Genomic DNA, 21,069 nt, shown 5'->3' with positions numbered 1-21,069 from the left:
AGGCTTCATCACCAGATAATAGATTGGTAGACTTAATCAAAACAAACTCACTGACAGCACTGTTAGAGCTCATTAGTGTTCTCACCAGATGCTTCTGTCTGTGTATATGAGCATCTCCACTTTTTCTTTCCAGTGCGTGACCCATGATACCAGCACTGCTCTCAAATTAAAACAAGAAATCTAAGTACAGCTTCAAATCCTTGCTCTTCTGGGGATTAAATCCCTGCAAGGCTATGACAAAGCATTTAATATTCCTTGGACTTCTTAAAGGCCTTTTTTTTTTTTTTTTTTTTTGGTTATAGAGATCACTTCAGTGATTTTTTTTGGCATTTCTCATGAATTTATACAGATATGACTAACACACACACTATTTGCTCTCACAGAAAAAGTGCAGAGAGCATTTGTCACTATAAATATCACAATGGACTACGTACACAGATGAAACCTGTGCTTCGTCCGTTTCTGCACAAAGCAATGCTCTGACATGAAAGCTGTCAGAAATCATCACAGGAAAGAATTTGAAAACCTCATACATTGATTAAGTTGCCACAGCCAAAGTAAGTATCATAAAAACGAGTTACGACCCAGCTCCAATTTATAAGTGAATGAAAAATTAGAGGGGAGGAGGCCAAATATGTGGGCTTCACAAACAATGTCTCCTTGAATGTGCAAAGCAGGCCTGATCAGATCTCATGGTTAATTCACTGGAAATGAAGCTGTGGCAACGATCTCAGCCCCATCTCATCAGTCACATAGGTACAAAGCATCCACATGGAAACCAGATTTTCTGATTCTCTGCACCTCCCTAGAGGCTTGTGCTGCTGTCTGAGGACTACAGCATTCTCCTTTCTTGGCTCATTTTCAAGATAAACATATTCTGGCCTCTAGTGCTGCTCCTTTCCAACTGCTGGTGAAAACTCCAGTCAGTCTGAGAGATTAAGAGGATGATCTAGGGCACTACTCAATCCAAGAAAAATGCTCATGTGGGAGCGCAAAGCTGTTGTTGTGACCAGAGGTGGTTTTTTTTTTTTTTTCCACTGGATACCACTCTGCAAGTCCAGACTCAAATACTTTCTACCTTTATTCTTTATCCATATTAACTTAATTCCTTTTTTTTTGGTTAGGATTTTTTTGTCTTTTTTTTTTTTTACAGGAGCCACACACTTGGATTTAAACAGATTTCTATAGTGCTAGTTAAATACTGCTTTTCTGTACTTGTGATGATTTAAAATGCGATTGACACAGCTCTCACACCCGTGTAGTGCAGAGTTGGATCAGTACATAGTTTTAACACTTTCAAACCCCTGCAGGAAGCAGCATTAGTGATCACACAGATAGGACTCTTCTTAACTACTCCATATGTAAATTTATAGTTCCTTACAGATAGAAGGCTCCTTGGGAGAATTTTGTAGCAGCTGGGAGATCAGCCACCACCCTTCAGGCAAGTTCCAATTCAGCTCTTGCTTTCTGCCTATCTGTATCTGTCTCTGCAGTGTCTTTTGATCCCTTCCTAAAACTGATGCATAGTGTTTCCAAATTTTTCCCGCACTCACTGACTTCTAACCCCAAATCAGCTGCATTTCAGTACTTGGAGCAGAAGTTCCTCCATGCTCCTCAAGCATCCCCAGATGGTTACAGTAGAACCTTAAATAAGCCTTATAGCAAGCTTTAAAACAGTAGTGAAAGACATAGGGAAACTGCTAGTTTTGATAAAATTATTAATGCTACAGACAAATTTCATGTTCTCATTACTTATTCCCCTCTTTGAACTCAAGACAAGACATAATTTGAGCACTCAGTTAGAAGCTACAACAAAAGAAAAAGGACTAATGTGCTCTGTTACAAAAACCTTCCTAAACAAGATAATTAAACCACACATGTTAAAAAGGGAACACTTTTAAGGTTGAAAAACAGACTATACCCTCACAGTGACACAGGGGCACATTTTTAGTTGCTATAAAGGCACATAATTTCATGGACAACAGTGGCTAGAATAAACTTTGTCTAACTTATGCCTAGAGTTGGCCAAACCCCCACAAATCTAGAAACCCTTGAACTTTGGGAAAGCTTTGATCCAGCCCAGACTTTGTGGCTCTGATCCACTTCAGCTGGGAAGGACCCAAATCTGCTTAAAATGTATTTCACAACACAACTTTGCCTGCAGTTTTTTCAGATGGGTCATAAATACCACATGTAGAACCATTTACCCTCTTTCACACACAACACCCACACCCACTAGCAGAGGCAGCTATTCCCATCTCCAACCCAGAATGTTAAACAAGCAAACAAAAAAGACTCAAGTGATCAAGTTTTAGATCACTTGACTTGCTACCAAGAAGTGAGAAGAAAGCTAAGGTACTAAAATCTGCAAAGTCAGAATGTTTGGAAGAAATTCAAACTGGTGAGACTTGTACAGTGTGGAACAGCTTGCAAAGCACAAAGCAAGCCATATCACTCCCTTCTTGTTATCCCCAGAAAAAACAGACTCATTTGACTACAGTTTCTAAACAAGCATATTATGCAAGTCTACTCTTTTTTCGGTAAGGTAACAGCTTCATTCACTGTAGTAGGAAAGCTGTGATCACAAACCACATAGGAAGGTTGTGGTTTTCAGATGACCTAGCTGAGAGTGATGAAACCAAGTAAAACCTAACCAGGGGAAAGGAGGGAAAGGAGTCTAACAAGCTTTTCTGACTGCATTCATCACCAATAATTTAACAAATCAGCTGTTAATAACTTAAATCAAGCACAGCCAGACCCTAAATCCTCAGATCATAGGATAATTCCAGTAGGAATGGACCTCAGGAGGTCAGACTGGGTTGCTTTGGGCTTTATCCAGCTGGGTCTTGAAAACCTTCAAAGATGGAAACTGCACAGCCTTCCTGGGCAACTTCTGCCCTTGCTTGACTTGTCCTTGGGGTGAAATAATTTTTCCTTATACCCAGTCTGAACCTCTCTTTCTATCTTACACACAGACCCCTAAGCACCACCGTTATAGCCTGGATTTGTCTTCTTCATAATTTCTCCATAGCTACTGGGTGGCTGCTATTTGTTAGGCGCTCCCAAAGTTGTCTCCCTTCCAGGCTGAACAAGCCTGGTCCAGCAGCGACTCCCCAAAAGGCAAGTGCTCCAGTCCCCCGGCTTTCTTGGCAGCTCTTTGCTAAACTCACTCCATTTTATCAATGTCTCCTCTATACTGAGGTGCCTAAAACAAAAAATCCCCAAGTCCTTTTCCACAGAACTGCTTCCCAGCTGTGCAGTCTCCAGGCTGTATTATTGCCAGGCGCTCCTCCTTCCCAAGTGCAGGGCTTCACATCTGTATTTGAGGAATTTTCTAAGATTTCTGTTAGCTTATGCCACCAGCCTGTCCAGATCCCTCTGGATGGCAAACCTGTCCTTCAGTACTGTTGACTGGTCCTCCCAATTTGGTGTCCATTGCAACCTCTAGTGCACTCTATCACCTCTTCAATAGTATCTTCAATAAAGATGCTAAACAGGAAGGGTCCCAGGACAGATCACTGTGCCACTCCAGTAGTCACAAGCCTCCAGTTAGAGTAGGAATCATTAACTTTTACCTTCTGAACCTGATCATCATTTTTTTTACCCATCTGGTTGTCTGTCCACCCAGACTGTAACAATCTAATTTAGATGGGAGATGCCATCAAAAGCCTAGTTAATGTCACGACAAATGACACCCACAGCTCTCCCCTGCTCCAAAATCAGTGGGAGTTCTGGTACTGAACTTCAGGGAACTAGCTTTAACTCTTGGCTCAGGTAAGGCACGCTGCAAACAACAGCTGGTGTACAAACTTCAGAAGGAGTATTCTTCTCCAAAACACCTTTGGAAAATATAGATTTGTAATAGTGGGATTCACTAGGCCAAATCTTTATCTGCCATAATCAGCCCAGTTCCACTAAGCTCAGCTTGGACACAGTATTTCATCTCAACTAATGATCCTGGTGTATTATGCACCTGATATTTGTTGTCTCAAATCTACATGCAGGTTGCAGAGACAGGCCCTAGGAGTGTCAAGCAGGAATAGCAAGGAAACTGGAGAGATGCAGAAATTCCTCAGTTCACCCGGGAGAAGCCCAAATCCACTGTGTTCCTGTGAGGGTCTCTTACCTTTGCAAGGAAACTCCAGGCTGCATATTGCCCTGAGGTTGTGCTGCTTTTTAGCTTCACTGTGTGCAACATCAGAAAGAATCCCAACAGTCCACTGTAAGGGATGGGGAAAGCTTGTTAATAAAGTCTCTTAATTTCAACTAAGCAACCTCTCACAGGCATCTTGGTTTTCAGAACTGCAGTGTTAATCCCATTTGGGTAAAGAAAGCTGGTGGACAAGGAGCTTACATTATGTCCAGTACATCTTGGGTTTTTGTTCAGTCAGTGACTAGAATCTGAGTAAAGTAAGTCTGACGCTCTTATGGCTGGTCTCTAATGCACTTGCATAATCAGAAAAGTAGAGATTATTGGAAACATGAGGTGAAATATTAACTTCAGGCATTGAAATGGCCCCGAATAACAGCAATGTTAATTTCAACGGGAACCACACATGTTTGGCAACTAACTCACTTCAACCTCCACAGAGCCTTGAACTGAAAAAAAAATACCCCCTGGAAAGTTTCTGCCTGAAGCTTTCAAGCTGTTTAAACCTCATGAAACCTAAATTCCAATTAGGAAGTCAAATACATCTCTACTGTATAACAAAGAGATGACTCAGTAGTGCTGGGAACAGGATGCTCCAAAATTTTCTGCTGACCACTAAGAGAATTTTGATTCTCAAATCATATAGGACAGCAATTCCCAATGCTCCTGTAGCCAAGGAGCATTTCCTCTGAAGGAAACTGTTCCACGTCTCACTAGACTTTATGGAGCTTACGAGCCTTGGTTCTGGAGTTTGTTTCACTTCTGACATATGTACAACCCACTGGTTGTGAACCAGTGAAATAGTGCAAACCAGCAAGCAGGGAATAGAAAAAGGACTTCAAAATATGCAAGGCACAAATTACTGTGAGGCATAAGAGATTATAAAGTACAGTGGGACGCTGCATGGGAAAGGGGATAGGATCAATACTGCATACAAGTGGTGAAGCAAAAAGTCTTGGTGTTTGCAGAGGGTACACTGTTCTGGCTAGTGGTGCAGTGCAGTTGGTCCCCTCTCTACAACAGCAGGAAAGGTGGAAAATGGTGGCTCCCCTGGTCAGAATTTTCCATGCTCGGCTCCTGTATATCAGCCAAGTGCTGTTTCCTGCTCAATACATGTGGTAAAGTTCCTTCTCTGCCATATGTCAGTACAGGTACCAAACAGCAAGATAACTTCCCAGGAGTAGAAGGAATTAGGGTTTCTTACACTGAGCCATAACATGAGACCCTGAAGGACTATCTGCTGTGCCCAAAGAGAAGGAAGTAAATGCAGCTTTGATGATAAAAGATAGGCCCAAACTCAGTAACTTGTTGCAGAAGATGAAGTGCTGAGCAGTAGAACATTCCACTCTGAAAAATAAGTGAGCTCAATGATCCAACATTGCCCAGACTTTTCAGAGTCCAGTAGCTGGCTTAAGTTTGTTTCAGATCTTCTGCTGTGAAGGGCTTTTAGTCAGAGAGATTTGAAGATGTTTAGTGTAATTCAGAGATAAACAGTGAAACAGTAGAACATGGAAATGTTTACCTAAATGTTGATGCCACAATTAACACCCATTTATTTTATTAAATAGATTGAGCATTTTGCACCTCACTGCTAATGCTTCAGACATTCTGCAGAGGCAGTAGATTTAGCTGTATCAGTTGCCCTTACTTTACATTATGTAAGTTTTCCTCCAAATCCTTTATGTCTACAAAGACACTGGATTACAAGATGCAGAAGAGCAACTAAGATGCTTGTTTCTCCATCTCACCATTCCTTTTCCCCTTGCTGTAGTGTACTGTGCAATCTACTATATATGCTGAAGGTGGGGCAACGGAAACAGAAGTGGGAGGCTACAGTTGTTAAAATTCTAATGAAGTGAAAGAGAAGAATATCTGGAATAGACAGATATCCATTAGTGCTTGCAGTTAGACCTTGCCTTCACAAAAAAATACCTAATTGCAGGCTACTTGCAGTGTGGATAGTCTACCCTTGAAAAAAAGTCGCTTTCATAACAAAAACCTATGTACATTGGAAATTATTTAGCAATCATTCTTAATAACCCCTTTCAATGGAAAATCTGAATACTAGTAAGAAAAAGCCTAACAATGAGGAAATATTTTTGCCATCAGTTAGCATGAAAAGATTTTTTCCGCTCTAAAAAGAAAATACTTTTATTTGGCAAAAGACTGGAGGGGAAAGATGGGAATAATTTTTTTTTTTTTTGAGATAATTAAGATCTATAGGAAACATACTTATGTTGTCCTGTAAGAATTTTTATGCTATTAGGTAGTGAACTTTTGCTTCTCAAAATAATGGAATGCTTGTTAAAACCTCTCCTTTTTACCCAAAAAAAGCATTCTGGCAAACAACAAGATGTACAGGCAAATAAATCCGTGTACACCCATATACTGCTGAAGACTAATACTTTGTAATCGCTGCAAACAGCAAGTTTTACAAGGGCTTATCCGACTTCAGAAGCATTTGAGAGATGTTATGTATCAAAGCTTTGCTACATTTGGTAAAAATTATTTTACTGGTGACTGGAAACTCTCCCGATCAGAATGCACTCACTCAAGAAAATACATAAAATTCCAGCACATTCGAATCTCAGGTCTTCAAATGCATATCCACAGATATGCACAGATGTATATTCTCTGCATTTTTACTGGCTTATGCCAGCAGAAACTAGTATAACTAAGGGTTTACATACTCCAAAATTTTTAACTGAGAGTCAAGGTTGGAAGTCAGTGTGCTCTCTTATTTTGAAAACATTTACATGTCCTGTTACAGAGACATTACCTGGCACAGCAGCTGCTATGAAACCGGTAGAAGTACAGGAATGGAAAGTCCAAGGCACTGAAGAGATCACCTGAGGGACAAAGCAATATACTCAGTGGAACACTGTTACAAGCAAGGCAACGGCAATTACACGAACATTATTAGTTTAACATTCCTTTGAGCCTTTACAGCTGGCTAACTTTTCATTTATGATGCTTTCCACATTTCTGTTGTGTTTAATGATTTCTTTCTGACCTTGCTTCTAGCCAGTTCTTGCCTTTGGCTGAAAAAGGGAAAAGAGATACGTAAAAGTATTCTTTGTGAATATACAGAAGATCCTGCTTAAGCAACAGTTGCCAGTGGACAGATATGCATCATATCCACTTCTTTTATTATAGAGCTTCTGATAAGTCCTACCGAAGTAACAGGAAACTCACAGAAATGGTGGTTGCTTCCCTCTCTGCCATTTTAACTCTCTAACATGGAGCATGTTGAGAGGTTTAAGTTCTCCCAGCTCCAAGCAGAGCTCTTGAGAACTTGAATTTCCAGGAATCTGGGCCCTGGTTCCTCTTGATAGCAACAATTCCCAGGAGTTCTCTGGCCTTTAGGCTATACAGATTTGCAGGAAGCTCCATCTTTCACTTTTTGAAATTCAGGACTGTTTTGCTTAACATTTATATCTATCCTGGGAGGGCATGCCTACATACACAATAAGCACCACCAGGCAAAATGGGGAATTTATGTTTCTTTAAATGCTTCTTTGATTTCTGGCTGAACAAATGTCTAGTGAAAGGAACAGATGATCGTCTTTACCCTTCTAAGTATGAAAACACCAGTATGGTAGGAATATTAGCCACCATAAAATAACAAAGTTCTCAATTTACCATTTGCTCTGTTGCTACTTCAAATCCTGCCATGGGCTCAAGTGATGGGATACTTCTTATGAAAGCAACAAAACAAACTCTCTGCATAGCACAGAGGGCAATGCAGAGAAGGAAACTCTATATGTTCTATATGGCCTGCTGGGACATTGCTCTGAAGAGGACATGCTAACCTAGGGAATCCTTGTTCTTTAACATGCACCAACTCAAAAACTGTTCTTTGTTATCTGTCCCATGCTGCTTCTTTGCAAAGGGCAGCTAAAAAAAGGTATAAGGAAATACCATGCAAATTACACCAAGTTATATACCCTCCTCTGCTCTTCCTACATGATAACATATTATTGGTCATACCCAAGGCTAAAATCCTAGAGGGTCTGGTCTCTAAAAACATGCATGGAAAGGAAAGGCAATATGAAAACCTAAAAAAGGAACAACTCAATACACTTTACCTGCTGGATGGGACGCAGAGGCCAACAGCACCACACTAGAAAATTTAAAAAAAATTAATTAATTGGATACTACAGAATTTATGACATGGGCTGAACATTATAAATTGACAGTTTTGTGGTTGTTTTTTTCAAGGTGAAACTTATTCCAGTTAAGCAGAAAACTGAGGCATAAGTATCAATTAAAAGAAAAAAAATGTTGATTGGGAAAGAACCTCTGGGGTCACCTAATACAGTTTCTCACCTGAAGCAGAACTATCACCAATATTTCATTAGGCCCTCTGTGGTTCTGTCTCAAAATCTACCAGCACAGAGATTCCACATACCTCTGGGCAACTTGTCCTAGGGCCACTCTACCTACCCCCCTAGCAAAGAAGCTTTTCCTGCTGTCCCATTTTTAAACCACCAAAGCAGCAACGTATGGTTGTTGTTCTGTATTATGCCAAATACTGCACTTAAACAAGTTTTAAAACAAATGAAAATAACATCAAATACCATCCCAAATGATTTTTCAGAAAGATACAAGTGATCAAGCAAATCAGCTGTAACCAGCCCTTTACCTGAAATATCACTTAATATTTATGAAGTCTTACAAAGACTTCATCCTCTGAGTTTGCAGTACAGGCTGTACAGAGCCTTTTTCAGTGCTACTGATTCTTCCACTAAATTTCTGATTTTTTCCAAATTTTTTTTCATTCCAAGTTGTTTCCAAGGTTAGAAGGCTACTGAAACATATTGTGGGGCACTGTAAGATGGGAGAAGCATGTATGTCTCCAAAGCAGAGCTACATCTTCTTCCAATTAATGACATACATCCATGACAAACACTAAAGACAAATGGGAGAAGGAGTATCTGTAGACTTTGTTTCTTGAAAAAAGTAGCAAGCACTGCACTTACAGAGGGAAAAAGACATTCATTAATGTTATGAATGCTAAAGCATTACAGGCCAACTCCCTTTTCCAGTGTTAACACAGCCACTGTTTCGAAACCTGCTCACTCAGCTGGTCCCAGTTCTCTGCTGTGCTTGGTGACCTGCCCTCAACAACCTCTGGTGAATTCCAGTGTCATTCACAGAGGCACCGGCAGCAAAAGGAACTGCAAAGAGCTTGGAAATGCCATGGCCAAAGAAGCCCCGGAGGGGGACCTTGTCACTGAAATCAGCCACGGAACATATTGGGCTGGAGAAAAAAAGGGTTTATGAAGGACAGACAGGCGGGTATTTTAGGCTTCAAATTCTATGTCTTTCAAAGGCATCAGCAGGTACAGTATGTTCACACTGTCAATATTTATACATGCTTTTAAAAGATGTGGTTGCCACAAAGAAAATAAAGAAGGCAAAGCACATCACTTGCAGTAGGTAATTTTCCCTCCCACACTCCTCCCCGCACAGGGGTGCTCTCCCTGCATGGGACGCCAAGAGGAACTCACAATAAACAGTCCCAATTTCTCAGTTTCCTGCTAAAGAGAGAAAAGGAAGTGAAGGTCTATTGCTTTTGACTGAGAAACAGAGAAAACAGGAGACTGGTAGGGCAAAGGAAACTGTATCAACAGTGATGAGAATCAGGACTAAACTGTGTTACTCCACTTCCTTTTTGCATTATTAAATTTCAAAAAAAAAACCACTGAGATTGGGAAATAGAGAGAAACTTCCTTCTGCAACCAAGAGAAATTGATAACCCTACCAGACATCCTGGGTTTTGAACCAAAGAAAACATAGGAGGAAAGCAAAAACTTATTTGTGAAGTGTGGGGCAGACTAAGGCAAATGGGTTAGATGGCATTACAGCTGCACTGTAGCTCTGCTTTGAACAGAGCATCAGTGGAAAAGACACAAAGATGTTGTAAAACCAGACCAGGGATTCAAAGGTTTCTAGTAGGACAGTCTGGACACCAGGCTGCAGCAAAACCAAAATCCCTGTGCTGGATTTCTCTGCTCCTCTCTTTTTTCCCTGTATTCAATACTGAGGGCTGGGTCACCCACAGTTTCCTTTCTGGCTAAAAAGAGGTTTTGTCAGCAAGAATATTAATTTCTGCCTGCAAAGCTGCCCTCCCCTTATGCAGAAAATCTACTGCAGCATTTTTAATTCACAAAAGTGACAGAGTAGCAGCTCTTCCAGAATCCAGATGTAGTTTAGCTGCATAGAGTAGACTCTTTACCTCACACCTTTGTCAGTGTCACTTCTTCACCATTTGAAACTCTCACCTGTCTGTTTTCTCCTCACCAGTAGCTGCTAGGCCATCTGGTATGCCTTTGTGAACAAAGATCAGACAGGGACAGATTTTGTGATGTACTGAAACTTTCTTACAGGTTCTCCACAAGAATTAACATATTTCTACCTGCATCAGCATAGCAGAAAGTCCAAGATGAGCTGCAACCCGCTTCTAAGGCACATTACATATCCCTCAACATGCCAGGCAGACATTACTACCCCTCTCCTCAAACTACCTCTTGCCAGCTAGGGAGGGAGAAATTCCTTTCTGGATCAAAAGTGGGGCAACAGAAAGGAATAAAAGAAAATACAAGATTACTAGAAAAAGCACTAGTAAGTAGAACACCAATGCAGAACTCAGAGTACAGGAAAATACAATAGTGCAGTAAAAAAAGGAGACAGGACCAAGAGAATTGGAGAATCAGAGGGAGTATCTTGGAAGTATACTGCCTCTCTTCTCTTCCTCCCTCTCCCTGCCCCAGATGCTTAAACACAAGGGCGAGGGGTGAACAAGGATGGGGTTGGGCACTGAGCAACAACCTCAGCCCCTCCCTTCTCTGCATAGCACAGCTCTGCTTTTCCTCTTACACTTGCTCCTGGCTCTCTTTTAAAAAGCCATTGAATAATCGTGCTGTAAGTGATGAAGTGAGAAGAACGCCACACTTTCAACATCAGCAAATATTTCTTCAGATCTGTTTAGTTCTGGAAAGTTCCCATTCATGTACAATTTCTTAGGATGTTCTTCTCTCCCAAACTGTTCCAGATTTTAAAACATGAAACAGTGCATGGCATGTAAGGACAGCATATGTTAGGAGACTTTGCTAATTTCAGTTGCACCTCTGGAAACATCCAACAAAGCCAATACAGTTAATGTTTCTTTTTAATCTGAATACATATTTTTACTCTAACATATTGGTACATTCTAACATCCAGTAATGTGGTGCAAAACTTTCCATCTGCTCTATGCAGGTAGTCTCTACACCCAGAGTACAACTGTGCTTTCATACTGAACAGAAATGCTTTGAACAGCCTCTACTGTCACAATCCTATATATTTTCCCATATATTAGGAATAATTTCTTCACTAAAAAGGTTATCAAGCATTGGAACAGGCTGTCTAGGGCAGTGGTTGAGTCATCAACCCCAAGGGTACTTTAAAGACATATTCATGTGGTGCTTGGTGAGTGTAGGACTCGGTAGTGTTTGGTTAGTGCACTCAGTGATCTTAAGGATCTTCTCCAACCTAAATGATTCGATGATTCTACACACTATCTGTCTGTGTGTGCACACACTGTCTGTCTGTGCCCACACAGCTGCTTTTTTTTACCCGCACAGCCACACGCCAGCTGTGTGATTTAGGTTAGAAATAAGCGGATAATAGTGCTAAGAGGAGAAAGTTGCACTAATACCACACTAGCAAGTTCCTTCATAAATCATAGAATCGTACAGTCATGCCCGTACAGACAAGATCTCCAGCAAACATTACAGTATCCTGTTCTGGAGGCGGAACTGGGATTCTGTCATGGCCAAAACAGTCCTCAAGAGAAGCCCTGAGTACAGGAAGCAGCATATACCTTAACATCTGCTAAATCACAGAATTTAGTGCTGGGCACCCTCTGACAGAGATAAATCCACATTAACAGTAATTCTGACCCAGAGCTGTTTGTGAGGAGTTAGAGCTCATTCAGAGAATATTCCTCTACTCAGCGTGATTTAAAAACACTTTTGACTGTTTTCTACAGAAATTAGGCTTGTGCAGTAAAGCTGTGTGTACACAGCTCTACATAGCTTTCAAACACTCTGAACAGCTTCATCCAAATTTAGGAAGTGGTAGTGATCTCCAAGATAACTACACATGCAGAGGTCTCACAAAGAAACAAACCCTGCCAGTGCCTTCTGCAGCAGAAAGATTTAAAGTACCAATAAATATTAGAGGTGGCATGTCCTGGATGTTTCAAACACGGAAAGAGCTTCCACCAAATTTCACACCCTTTCAAACTTCATCAGCTATTATGACAAAACAAAACTCTAAAAGAAATCAGTTGTCACTTATACCATTGTCTGTGGAACTGCTTGTTTTCCCTAGGCAAGACGAGGTCCAAATGTTACGGACTGTGACCTTCTGTAATACACAGAGATACAAACACATATAGATATCCACAGACTCAAGCCAAACAAAGAAGCATCCAGTCTGCTACCTCCTCTCAGCCACCTGTTTTCCAGCAATTGCTTTGCACCATTCATCTTATAAGCTATGCTGACCTTTAAGCCTCTTATTGGTGAAAATCTTTGGAAGTTTGGATAACAAATTTTTGTTTTTAAGCAGATGCTGAAAATAGCCATCTTCCAATTTGCACAAATCCATTGCTGGATTGTTTCTTTGTTTGGGTTTTTGTAAAAAGAGAAGTTTTAAAATACATACCACTGCACCTCGCAGCTCCTGAGCAAGAAGTTTCTCCCTTTCAAAAGTTTCCAAATACACAATCATACTTTCCACATAATGTGGAACTCCTGCTCTCTGCTGGACACAAGTTCACAGGCTCCAAAGGACCAGGATCACCAACTAACAGAGAAGGAATCCAGCCCTGACTTTTCAAACAAAGCTGCAAATTAAAGACTTTCAGCCAAAATCAGAATTTAAAGGTTCAGGCCTATGTGCAATTTTCAACTAAAATGACAACTGAGAGCCACAGTCAGGCAGCTGTGAAATGAAAAATCAATTGATTTTACTGCTTGTTTAATGATTTTCCCTTCAACACAGAAAAACAGCTACAGTTCATTCAAGACTTCATGGGTTATTTCTGCACGTGGCAACTATTTGCAGATTCCACAACTAATTCTTCCACAAAGTTTCAACAAATGCACCTACTTCCTTTGCATAAAACTGATTTGCTTTGCATTTCATAGTGCATTGCATAGATGGAAAACAACTGATTTGAACAAGAGACCACTTCAAGCAAACTGATATTCAGATATCCACGAATGGGATCTTGGTGAATAGACACTGGAATGATACAGAGGCAAAATCACAGGCCTGCATTACTCATGTATGGAAACAGGAGATTTGATTGAACTAAGATCAAAAGAAAGACACACTGTTATCACATGGATGATGTTCACAGGATAAATGGGAACTGAAGTGAAGCAATGTTCCTACACTGGTGTCCCTGATATGTTCCTTATCAAGGATCTTTCATGTGGTCATCCATCTAATCAAACAGAGAAGCACAACTTCACTTTTGTTATGCTCATTCCTAACTTCTGCTCCGTCTTTCATTCCTTTTGACTACCCTTTCTTTGAATTTATTATTCATACTTCATAGTGTGACTTTAGCTACCATCTTAAGAAGAGGCCAACATATACAACATATGGATGGAGAGAATGGTCATCCAACATATGGATGGAGGAGTATCTAATCCAGTCTCTACATGCCCTACTTCAATAAAGCCTCACCAAAACCTAGAGGAAGCCAAGTACACTGAATGCTCTGACATGCGTGGCTCTTTGAGGAATAAAGGACTAAATTTAAAAAAGCAGGGGAATATGGTCAGTCACTCAGGCTCTTTCACTAGCTAAAAATTAACAAGAGACTTTTATATCTCCAAATCAGAAAAACAACTGAAAGTCTGAATTACTCAATCCCACCAACGGCACTCTGAAACAATCAGTTACTGCTCATGTTCCTTGCACACAGTACTTTTGTAATCACTACCTCCCCTCCTGGCAATGTTGTATAAGTTTTATTTTCTGAAGTGGGGTATTGCCAGGGAGTTACTCTGTAAATATTATTTCTGGAAATGATAGAACACTTGTGCACATGGTGATTTAAAAATTTATAATTAACACCTCGTTACCTTCCCAGGTGTATATTGGCATATCCATCCATAACCAGAGCCAAAAAAATTCAGCTGCTGAGCCATTCAGCTTAGCACTGTTCTTTCAGTGAATGTCCTGCTAAATAACTACATTTAAGCAGTGGTAGCTATGAGTTTCCTCAACAAGCCACGGTTGAAAATGAAAACATATACCACATAAAACCAGCTATGGTGTATCAAAGACTTATTCATTTTACCTGAATACATAGTTGATGTACTGTTGGTCCAGATCACTGGGAGAGGAGGGAAAGAAAAAAAGGTGTTCGTTTAGCAAAGCAGTTAATTTGGTATAAGAGATCAGTATATTAAGCAGTATCATACACTGTAATATTACATTATATTAATTTATATAATATAGTTAGGTAATAGTAACATTATATATTATGAACATAATATAGTAATAATGTTATCTATATTAATAAATTAAGTAAATTCTCAATTAATCAACATATTAATTTACACATAATTCACATATTATTTCTGTTTTTACTATGTCAGTGGAAGTCTCATTTACAGTGAAGTAAAATGAGACCAACTAAAATTTAGAACCTTTAACCAGAGACAGAAAATGGTTTTGAAATAAATGAGCTTATCCATATTCTACAGATGCACATATTATGAACATACACATAATATGCAGTGGCAACAGATCCATCTCCATCTATACAGACAACTGCAGGTTACACACACTGTGAACATGTAGTGCCACCTGATTATAAGACTACCATTGCACGGTTGGAGTTCTAACATGCAAATGGGATTAGTGAAAGGTTTCAAGGTGTTTAAGGTACTTGGCCATTCCAGTCCTGTGGTAAGTCAGCAGTTGCTGAACATTTTTGAGACTGTCACAAAGGGAGGTAGTGACCGATTCAAACCATGCAGCTTTCCACATGAACATAAATTAACATTACCTCTTAACACCTGTGCCAGTAATCACGGGTTCTTTTTCCAGGACTGAGTCACCACCCTTGGATAATACAACGTTTAAAACTAATTCAGTGTCCCAGTTAGCAGTATAACTATCAATAACCACATGCTATTGTTACCAACAATAAATAAGGCTCCTCTTGCAATTAATGATTAACCAGGAGTGGCCCAGCTCATGCTGATAATGCAGAGATCCCTACAGTTTACCTGACTGCTACACAGATGTGTCTCTAAGCCTCTTTGATAGCAATCTCTTTCTTTGTAAAAGAATATGAAAACACATTACCTTAAGGAGCCAGGTTTCCACAACTTGTGAAATACTTTGTAAGCCCCTGTAATTGAAATGACATGCGTAATTGTCATAACGTGCAATCATTCTGACAAACAACAGCTTGTTTGGCCGTGGTCCTGGCAGACGTGGAACCCCTCTGAATTACAGTTTAGCAACATGGCACAAAGGATTCCAAAACCGTGAGTAAAATGAACCTATTGCTTCAAATTAATGGTTTTCAAAGTGTTATCATCTGAGAGTACAGCCATGCTTTGCGGCTCTGCTAGTTCTTCTGAGGAAGAGACAACTTCTAGCTCACGGCAACTACAAAGGAGAGTGTGTGTGTGGTTTTGTGTGTAAATACATACAGAAAAGTGTCACAGAGTGGGTTCTCAGCCCACCTGATTTTGGGGGTAAGTTCTATGACCTATTAATCTGTGTGGACCCCTATGCAGAGCTGTTGGCTCTGAGCTGTCTTTACTATTTAAAGTACTCTCAGATCTAGTGTCTCCAGGTTCTTTACATTCTTGACCCACTCACCCCTTGGTTAGCTCACATTTCTATTCTGGGTAAAGCTTTAAGCACTCATGGTAGAAACAATACAGCTTCATGCTCTATTTTTTCAGACTCTTTCTTCAAGGCCTTGGGGTATTTTTTTTTTTTTTTATTTACAGAGAGAACCAAATGAAAATTAAATCCAGTAGAACACTGAAATAGATGTACCCAACTCTGCCTCCCCCAGACAAGGTGAAGGGTAGAACACAGGTCCTTTTTCTAATGCCCTGTCTTGATTAACTTAATGCGGGAAGCTGGTTCACCTGTTTGCCCTGTCTTGTAGCGTCTTTATTCAGTTGATAGGAAATCTAATTACACAAAAAAAACCCCAACAATCAAATCAACAACTCCCAAAACCAAGAGAAATGGAAAGAAGCTATGTTTTGAGCATAAACATTTTGTTGGCACTTCCTACACATTTCAAACACTCAGAAGCAGCCTTCTGAAGACCCTCTAAGCAGTTTCCCATCTCCATGACCAAGCACAAGTGAAACCCCTCGGCTTTGAGAAAGCAATAACGTCACTCATTACAGCAAATAAGAATTTGATGTGAAAAAATCCATAGCTTCTACTTTTACCTAAATGAGCAAATGTTTATCATATAATATTTCCTAGAGGAAAAAAACCCACATTTCATATTTGTATATTTGTATATAATAATTTGTATATTTGTATATAATTTTAGAATGGGATCTCTGGACCTCCCTAGACACAAATACATATACACACATTACCTCTGCCTTGAAAATTTTACAATCTGAATAGAAGAAGTAAAGAAGGAATCATCCTTAATCTGCAGACAAGACTTAACATAGGAATGAGTCATTCAGTCTATAGGACAGACAAGAATCAAATACAGGTGCCTGATTATCCACCCAAATGTTCCAAAGGACACAAATCTCCTAGTTAAAAATTACTACTCTTGTTTTCTTCAGATTTTCTGGATCTGATTGTTTTTAGCTTTTCAGGGAAGAGTTATGATTTATCTGAATCAATGTTTAGTCTGAAAAAAAGACAAAAAAAACCTGATGGGTCATGCAACTCACTGTTAACATTTCTAAAAAATGCATATGATTGCCTAAAAAACTCCAGCATTTCAACATCCTTCCTCTGGGACTATATTCCACGATACTTTAGAGCATTTTTGTAAGTTTTTAAATAAAATCTGTGTGTGCAATAAAGCTCTACCTACACATGATTGCTTGCCTTTTTCATGTTTATTTTCCCCTTAGAAAGAAGTGTCTCTCAGTAGGTAACCATCAAAAAACAACCAGCTTAGTGCTGATTAAAACTGTGTGTGCATTTTCTCATCCACTGTTAACAGACTGCAATACCTAGTTTATTCTGTTGTTGTTTTCAACATAAAAGCTATAACAGGAATGCACTTTCTTATGTTTACTGATCTTCATTCTTTCCAAGTGTTTCTTGCGTAAAGAATCTCAAATATCAGTAATTTCATAATAAAGCTCATTTCTCCAAAACATTTACTCTTCCTAACTCTTTTCTTAAAGAAAAGTACTTACCAACACAGATCAAGTGAATTAGAGCCCATAAATAACCGTTTGGATCAAACTGTAATAAAAAACATCTATATAAATAAAAACATGTTCATGTAAACATACATACTGTGATTTCCCTGCAGTTAACTACCCAAAGCAAGTACTGCGAGTGGGAGCAATGCTAAAAGGAAAGAAAAGATGGCTAAGGAAGATTGGGAAGACTGAAGTTCTTCCTGTTCCACTTAGAGACCTGGCATATGCCTGTTACCCAGGTTCTCAGCTTGTCTTGACAGGGATGGTTCTATTTCCTTCAGATATGTGCAACACTTTAAACAACCTGAGCATGTAGACCCCAGTCTGTTTGGTCCTGTATTGGCAATTAGGAAGGAGCAAAAGGATCAGAGGACCATCTCCTTTCTCCTCTCAGCCTCTGCAGCAGCTAAGGCTCCAACTAATCAGAGAATATCCAAAAGTGTGCTTCAAACAGACATCTGCCCTGAGCAAAGCAGGCCCTCTTCACAATCAACAGGGAAAAACCAAATATTTTCAGAGGAGATCACCTGGCATATTTTAGATGTCTGCTTTCAAGGGAGATGAATTACATTATCAGAAGTTCCTGCTGTGCTCCATGGACTGTGCAGAGCTAGTGCAGGTGCAATGCTTCCGATGGCCACATTTGATCAGATGAATCCAGACAAGTTCCACATTCATCTGACTTCAGATATTAACTGATGTGCCTAAAGCAAGGAAGCAGCCTTTATAGGTCTCCAAAAGAGAATTTCCAATGAAGAAAACTTTGCCAGACGGAGCACTCTATGGAGGTACCTCCTTTCTTTCTCCAATAGCTACAGAAAGTGTGTAGAGTGAATACAAAGCTAACTTAGGAAACTTTTGAAAGTACATGCAATTAACCCAAACCTAAGTGATTTGCTATAAGCCCTGTAAGAAGTAAAACTGTCGTTTCTCCAGCCACTGTCTTCACTAAAGCGCTGCATGTCCAGACTGCTCAGAGGTTTTACCATGATGCAAACACAGTCAAACCAGCAAGACTACAACACAGCAATAGGAAACGTTTACAGTTCCTTCACAGGAATCCTACCCTAGCTTACAAGTAAAAGCTGCATCCCTCGTATGCTAACAAAATGTCACACCCCAAGGTCTAACTAGAGCTGCTTTACTAAGCAGAGCTCACCTGTGCGTCACACAAAGGAAGGCACACTGCTGCTGCCAGGAGGAACAGCACACTGTGGAGAAAAGAACAAAACACAAGACCAAAAGCTTGCAACTTGGATTTGTACTCTCAGCAAAGCAGAGGTAATTCCACTTAATTTTACACTGACACTTCAGTTTTTCATTCTGTATTTAAAAAGCAATTTCTGCCACTGCAATTAAGTTTTACTTTATGCATTCTTTGTAACTCTCACACAGCAAAGTTGTATGAGAATAGAAGCAGCAGAAAACATCTCAGAAGTGATGAAATCAAGGTTTTTTTGGTAGAGAATATTCTTCACTTGCCATCTGGCTTCCCTAGGCTTCTTCAGAAAGCTAAAATCTACCAATTTCTGGCTGAATGGCTACTAAAAACTTCTTTCATTAAGGTGAACTGCCTCTTACAATAATTCCAGCAGAAGTGACTCCCTTAAAAGTGATGGTGTTACTCCAGAACACAGAGGAAAGTGAAAATGAGAGGTATTACACTAGAAATGGTTTAAGGACAATGTAAGTCCTCTCCTAATCCACTGACTTAAGATAAATAAATTCTTAACCTGTGGCTGAGTCAGTATTTCTTCACGCTACACTGAATACACTGATGTCGAATTTCTGTGGACTGTCACTATTAATAATAACATACACTTCGGTTTGCAGCTTATTTTCCTGCTCTCCAGGGGCATAGGAAAAGACAGAGTAAAGATTATAAAAACCCCAGCATCCTTGACAATAATCCAGTGGTGAAGACAAGGCCAGACTAAGTTAGATAATGGAAATAACAAGAAGAAATTAGGAAGATAATGCCACTAAGTATACTTAATAGTAACCCAACATTATCCATTCTTAAGTACAGTTAAAAGATTACAGGATGTGGAGAATAACAAATATGTTTTCTTCAAGGGATGTGGGGGCACAGAATGAAACTTTGAATACATGGCTAGTTGACTTTTGTTTGTCCCTTTCTATCTCCTTTTTGAAGCCCAAACAACCAGGGCCAACAAGGGTTGGTAGGTTGTGTAGCTTAGTATCACTGAATCACAAAATCATCAAGGCTGGAAGAGATCTTTAAGATCATCTGTCCAACCACTGATCCAGTACCACCATAATCACCCCTAAACCATCTCCTCAAGTGCCACATCCAGATGCCTCTTGAAAGTTTCCAGAGACAGTGACTCCACCACCTCCCTGGGCAACTTATTCCAATGTCCAACCACTCTTTCGGTGAAAATTTTTTACTAATATCAAATCTGAACCTTCCCCAGTGCAACTTAAGGCCATTTCATCTCATCCTGCCACTTCAGACGTGGCAGAAGAGACATACTCCCAACTCAAAATGAATGATTCTAGCAGAAATAGATATTATTTATCTTTTATTTCTTAGGAAAGGCATTTTTAGCTATTTTCTAACACATTAATCATCTTTCTGATGCTGTTTACCATCATCCACTGGAACCTCAAACCTGGTTTCCATCTCCTTTCCAAAAATATAATGAGCACTGCTATTTCATTCAGGAAGACTGGTCTTCTGGTTTTTTTTTTGTTTTTGTAAGGAGAAAAAACATACCTATTCAAGCAATGGTTAAAAAAAATTAAAAATATGTAATTACTCCGATGTTGCAATTTAGGCTCACCGCCCACAGGAATGTGCCTTACATTCTTCATTGTTTTGGTGCCATTATCTGAAGCAAATAGAGAAGCTGGAGCCAAAACAAGTCTGAATCTGAATGTGAGTAGTTTTAAAAGCTTACCTACAGACTTTCAGATGAGAGGTCTGCTGTAAAAAAGAAAGCATGATTAAAAGATTAAAATTTAATGATAAAAATGGTGAAATAGTGCTTTCTCCTTCCAAAAACTGGAAAGTGACGACAGCTGATCTTACTGCACCAAACACATTAAAACTCCAATTAGCAGCATTCAACAGCCCATCACATTTGAGCACTGCTTAGCAAAATTAATTTGGAAAAGAAGAATCAGCATTACAGATTAGCCTACTTCAACTTGATTTATATTTTGAGATTACTTACCAGCAGGTAAATCTAAAACCAGCATGAACTTTATACCTGGTCCTCAAACTTAACTTGAATTACGCTAAAACTGTGTCATGTATGTACTCAAATACTGAGTTTTCTTAATTAGGTACTAATTAAGTACCTAATAAAAGATATCAGTCAAATCAGATCTAAACTCATGAAAGTTTCCCAATTCTTTGGTACAAAATTATTCCTAAGAAAGTTCCCAGCAAGGCCTGCCTTTGCATTATCCTTGTCTGTACTGCTTTTGTTTTTAAAG

General features: G+C 39.6%; 1 protein-coding gene across 4 annotated transcripts in view; it reads right to left on the bottom strand.

The window, feature by feature from the left end:
- The window catches only part of TMEM241 (transmembrane protein 241), a 56,189-nt gene that overhangs the window by 21,053 nt on the left and 14,067 nt on the right, over positions 1-21,069 (bottom strand). For 3 of the 4 annotated variants that reach the window (XM_050315359.1, XM_050315379.1, XM_050315386.1), the window contains exons 6-13: positions 20,529-20,554; positions 18,764-18,815; positions 17,596-17,644; positions 15,533-15,578; positions 14,517-14,552; positions 8,239-8,273; positions 6,930-6,999; positions 4,127-4,220 (exon numbers count right to left, since the gene is read on the bottom strand). In XM_050315359.1, the coding sequence (XP_050171316.1) occupies positions 4,127-4,220; positions 6,930-6,999; positions 8,239-8,273; positions 14,517-14,552; positions 15,533-15,578; positions 17,596-17,644; positions 18,764-18,815; positions 20,529-20,554 (408 nt within the window). The remainder of the gene's footprint in view (positions 1-4,126; positions 4,221-6,929; positions 7,000-8,238; positions 8,274-14,516; positions 14,553-15,532; positions 15,579-17,595; positions 17,645-18,763; positions 18,816-20,528; positions 20,555-21,069) is intronic. The other variant, XM_050315370.1, reaches the window with a different exon arrangement.

Source organism: Myiozetetes cayanensis, unplaced genomic scaffold, assembly GCF_022539395.1.
Source record: "Myiozetetes cayanensis isolate MyiCay16 unplaced genomic scaffold, myiCay2020 scf1, whole genome shotgun sequence".
NCBI lineage: Eukaryota > Metazoa > Chordata > Aves > Passeriformes > Tyrannidae > Myiozetetes > Myiozetetes cayanensis.
This window is presented reverse-complemented; position numbering and strand designations above follow the sequence as displayed.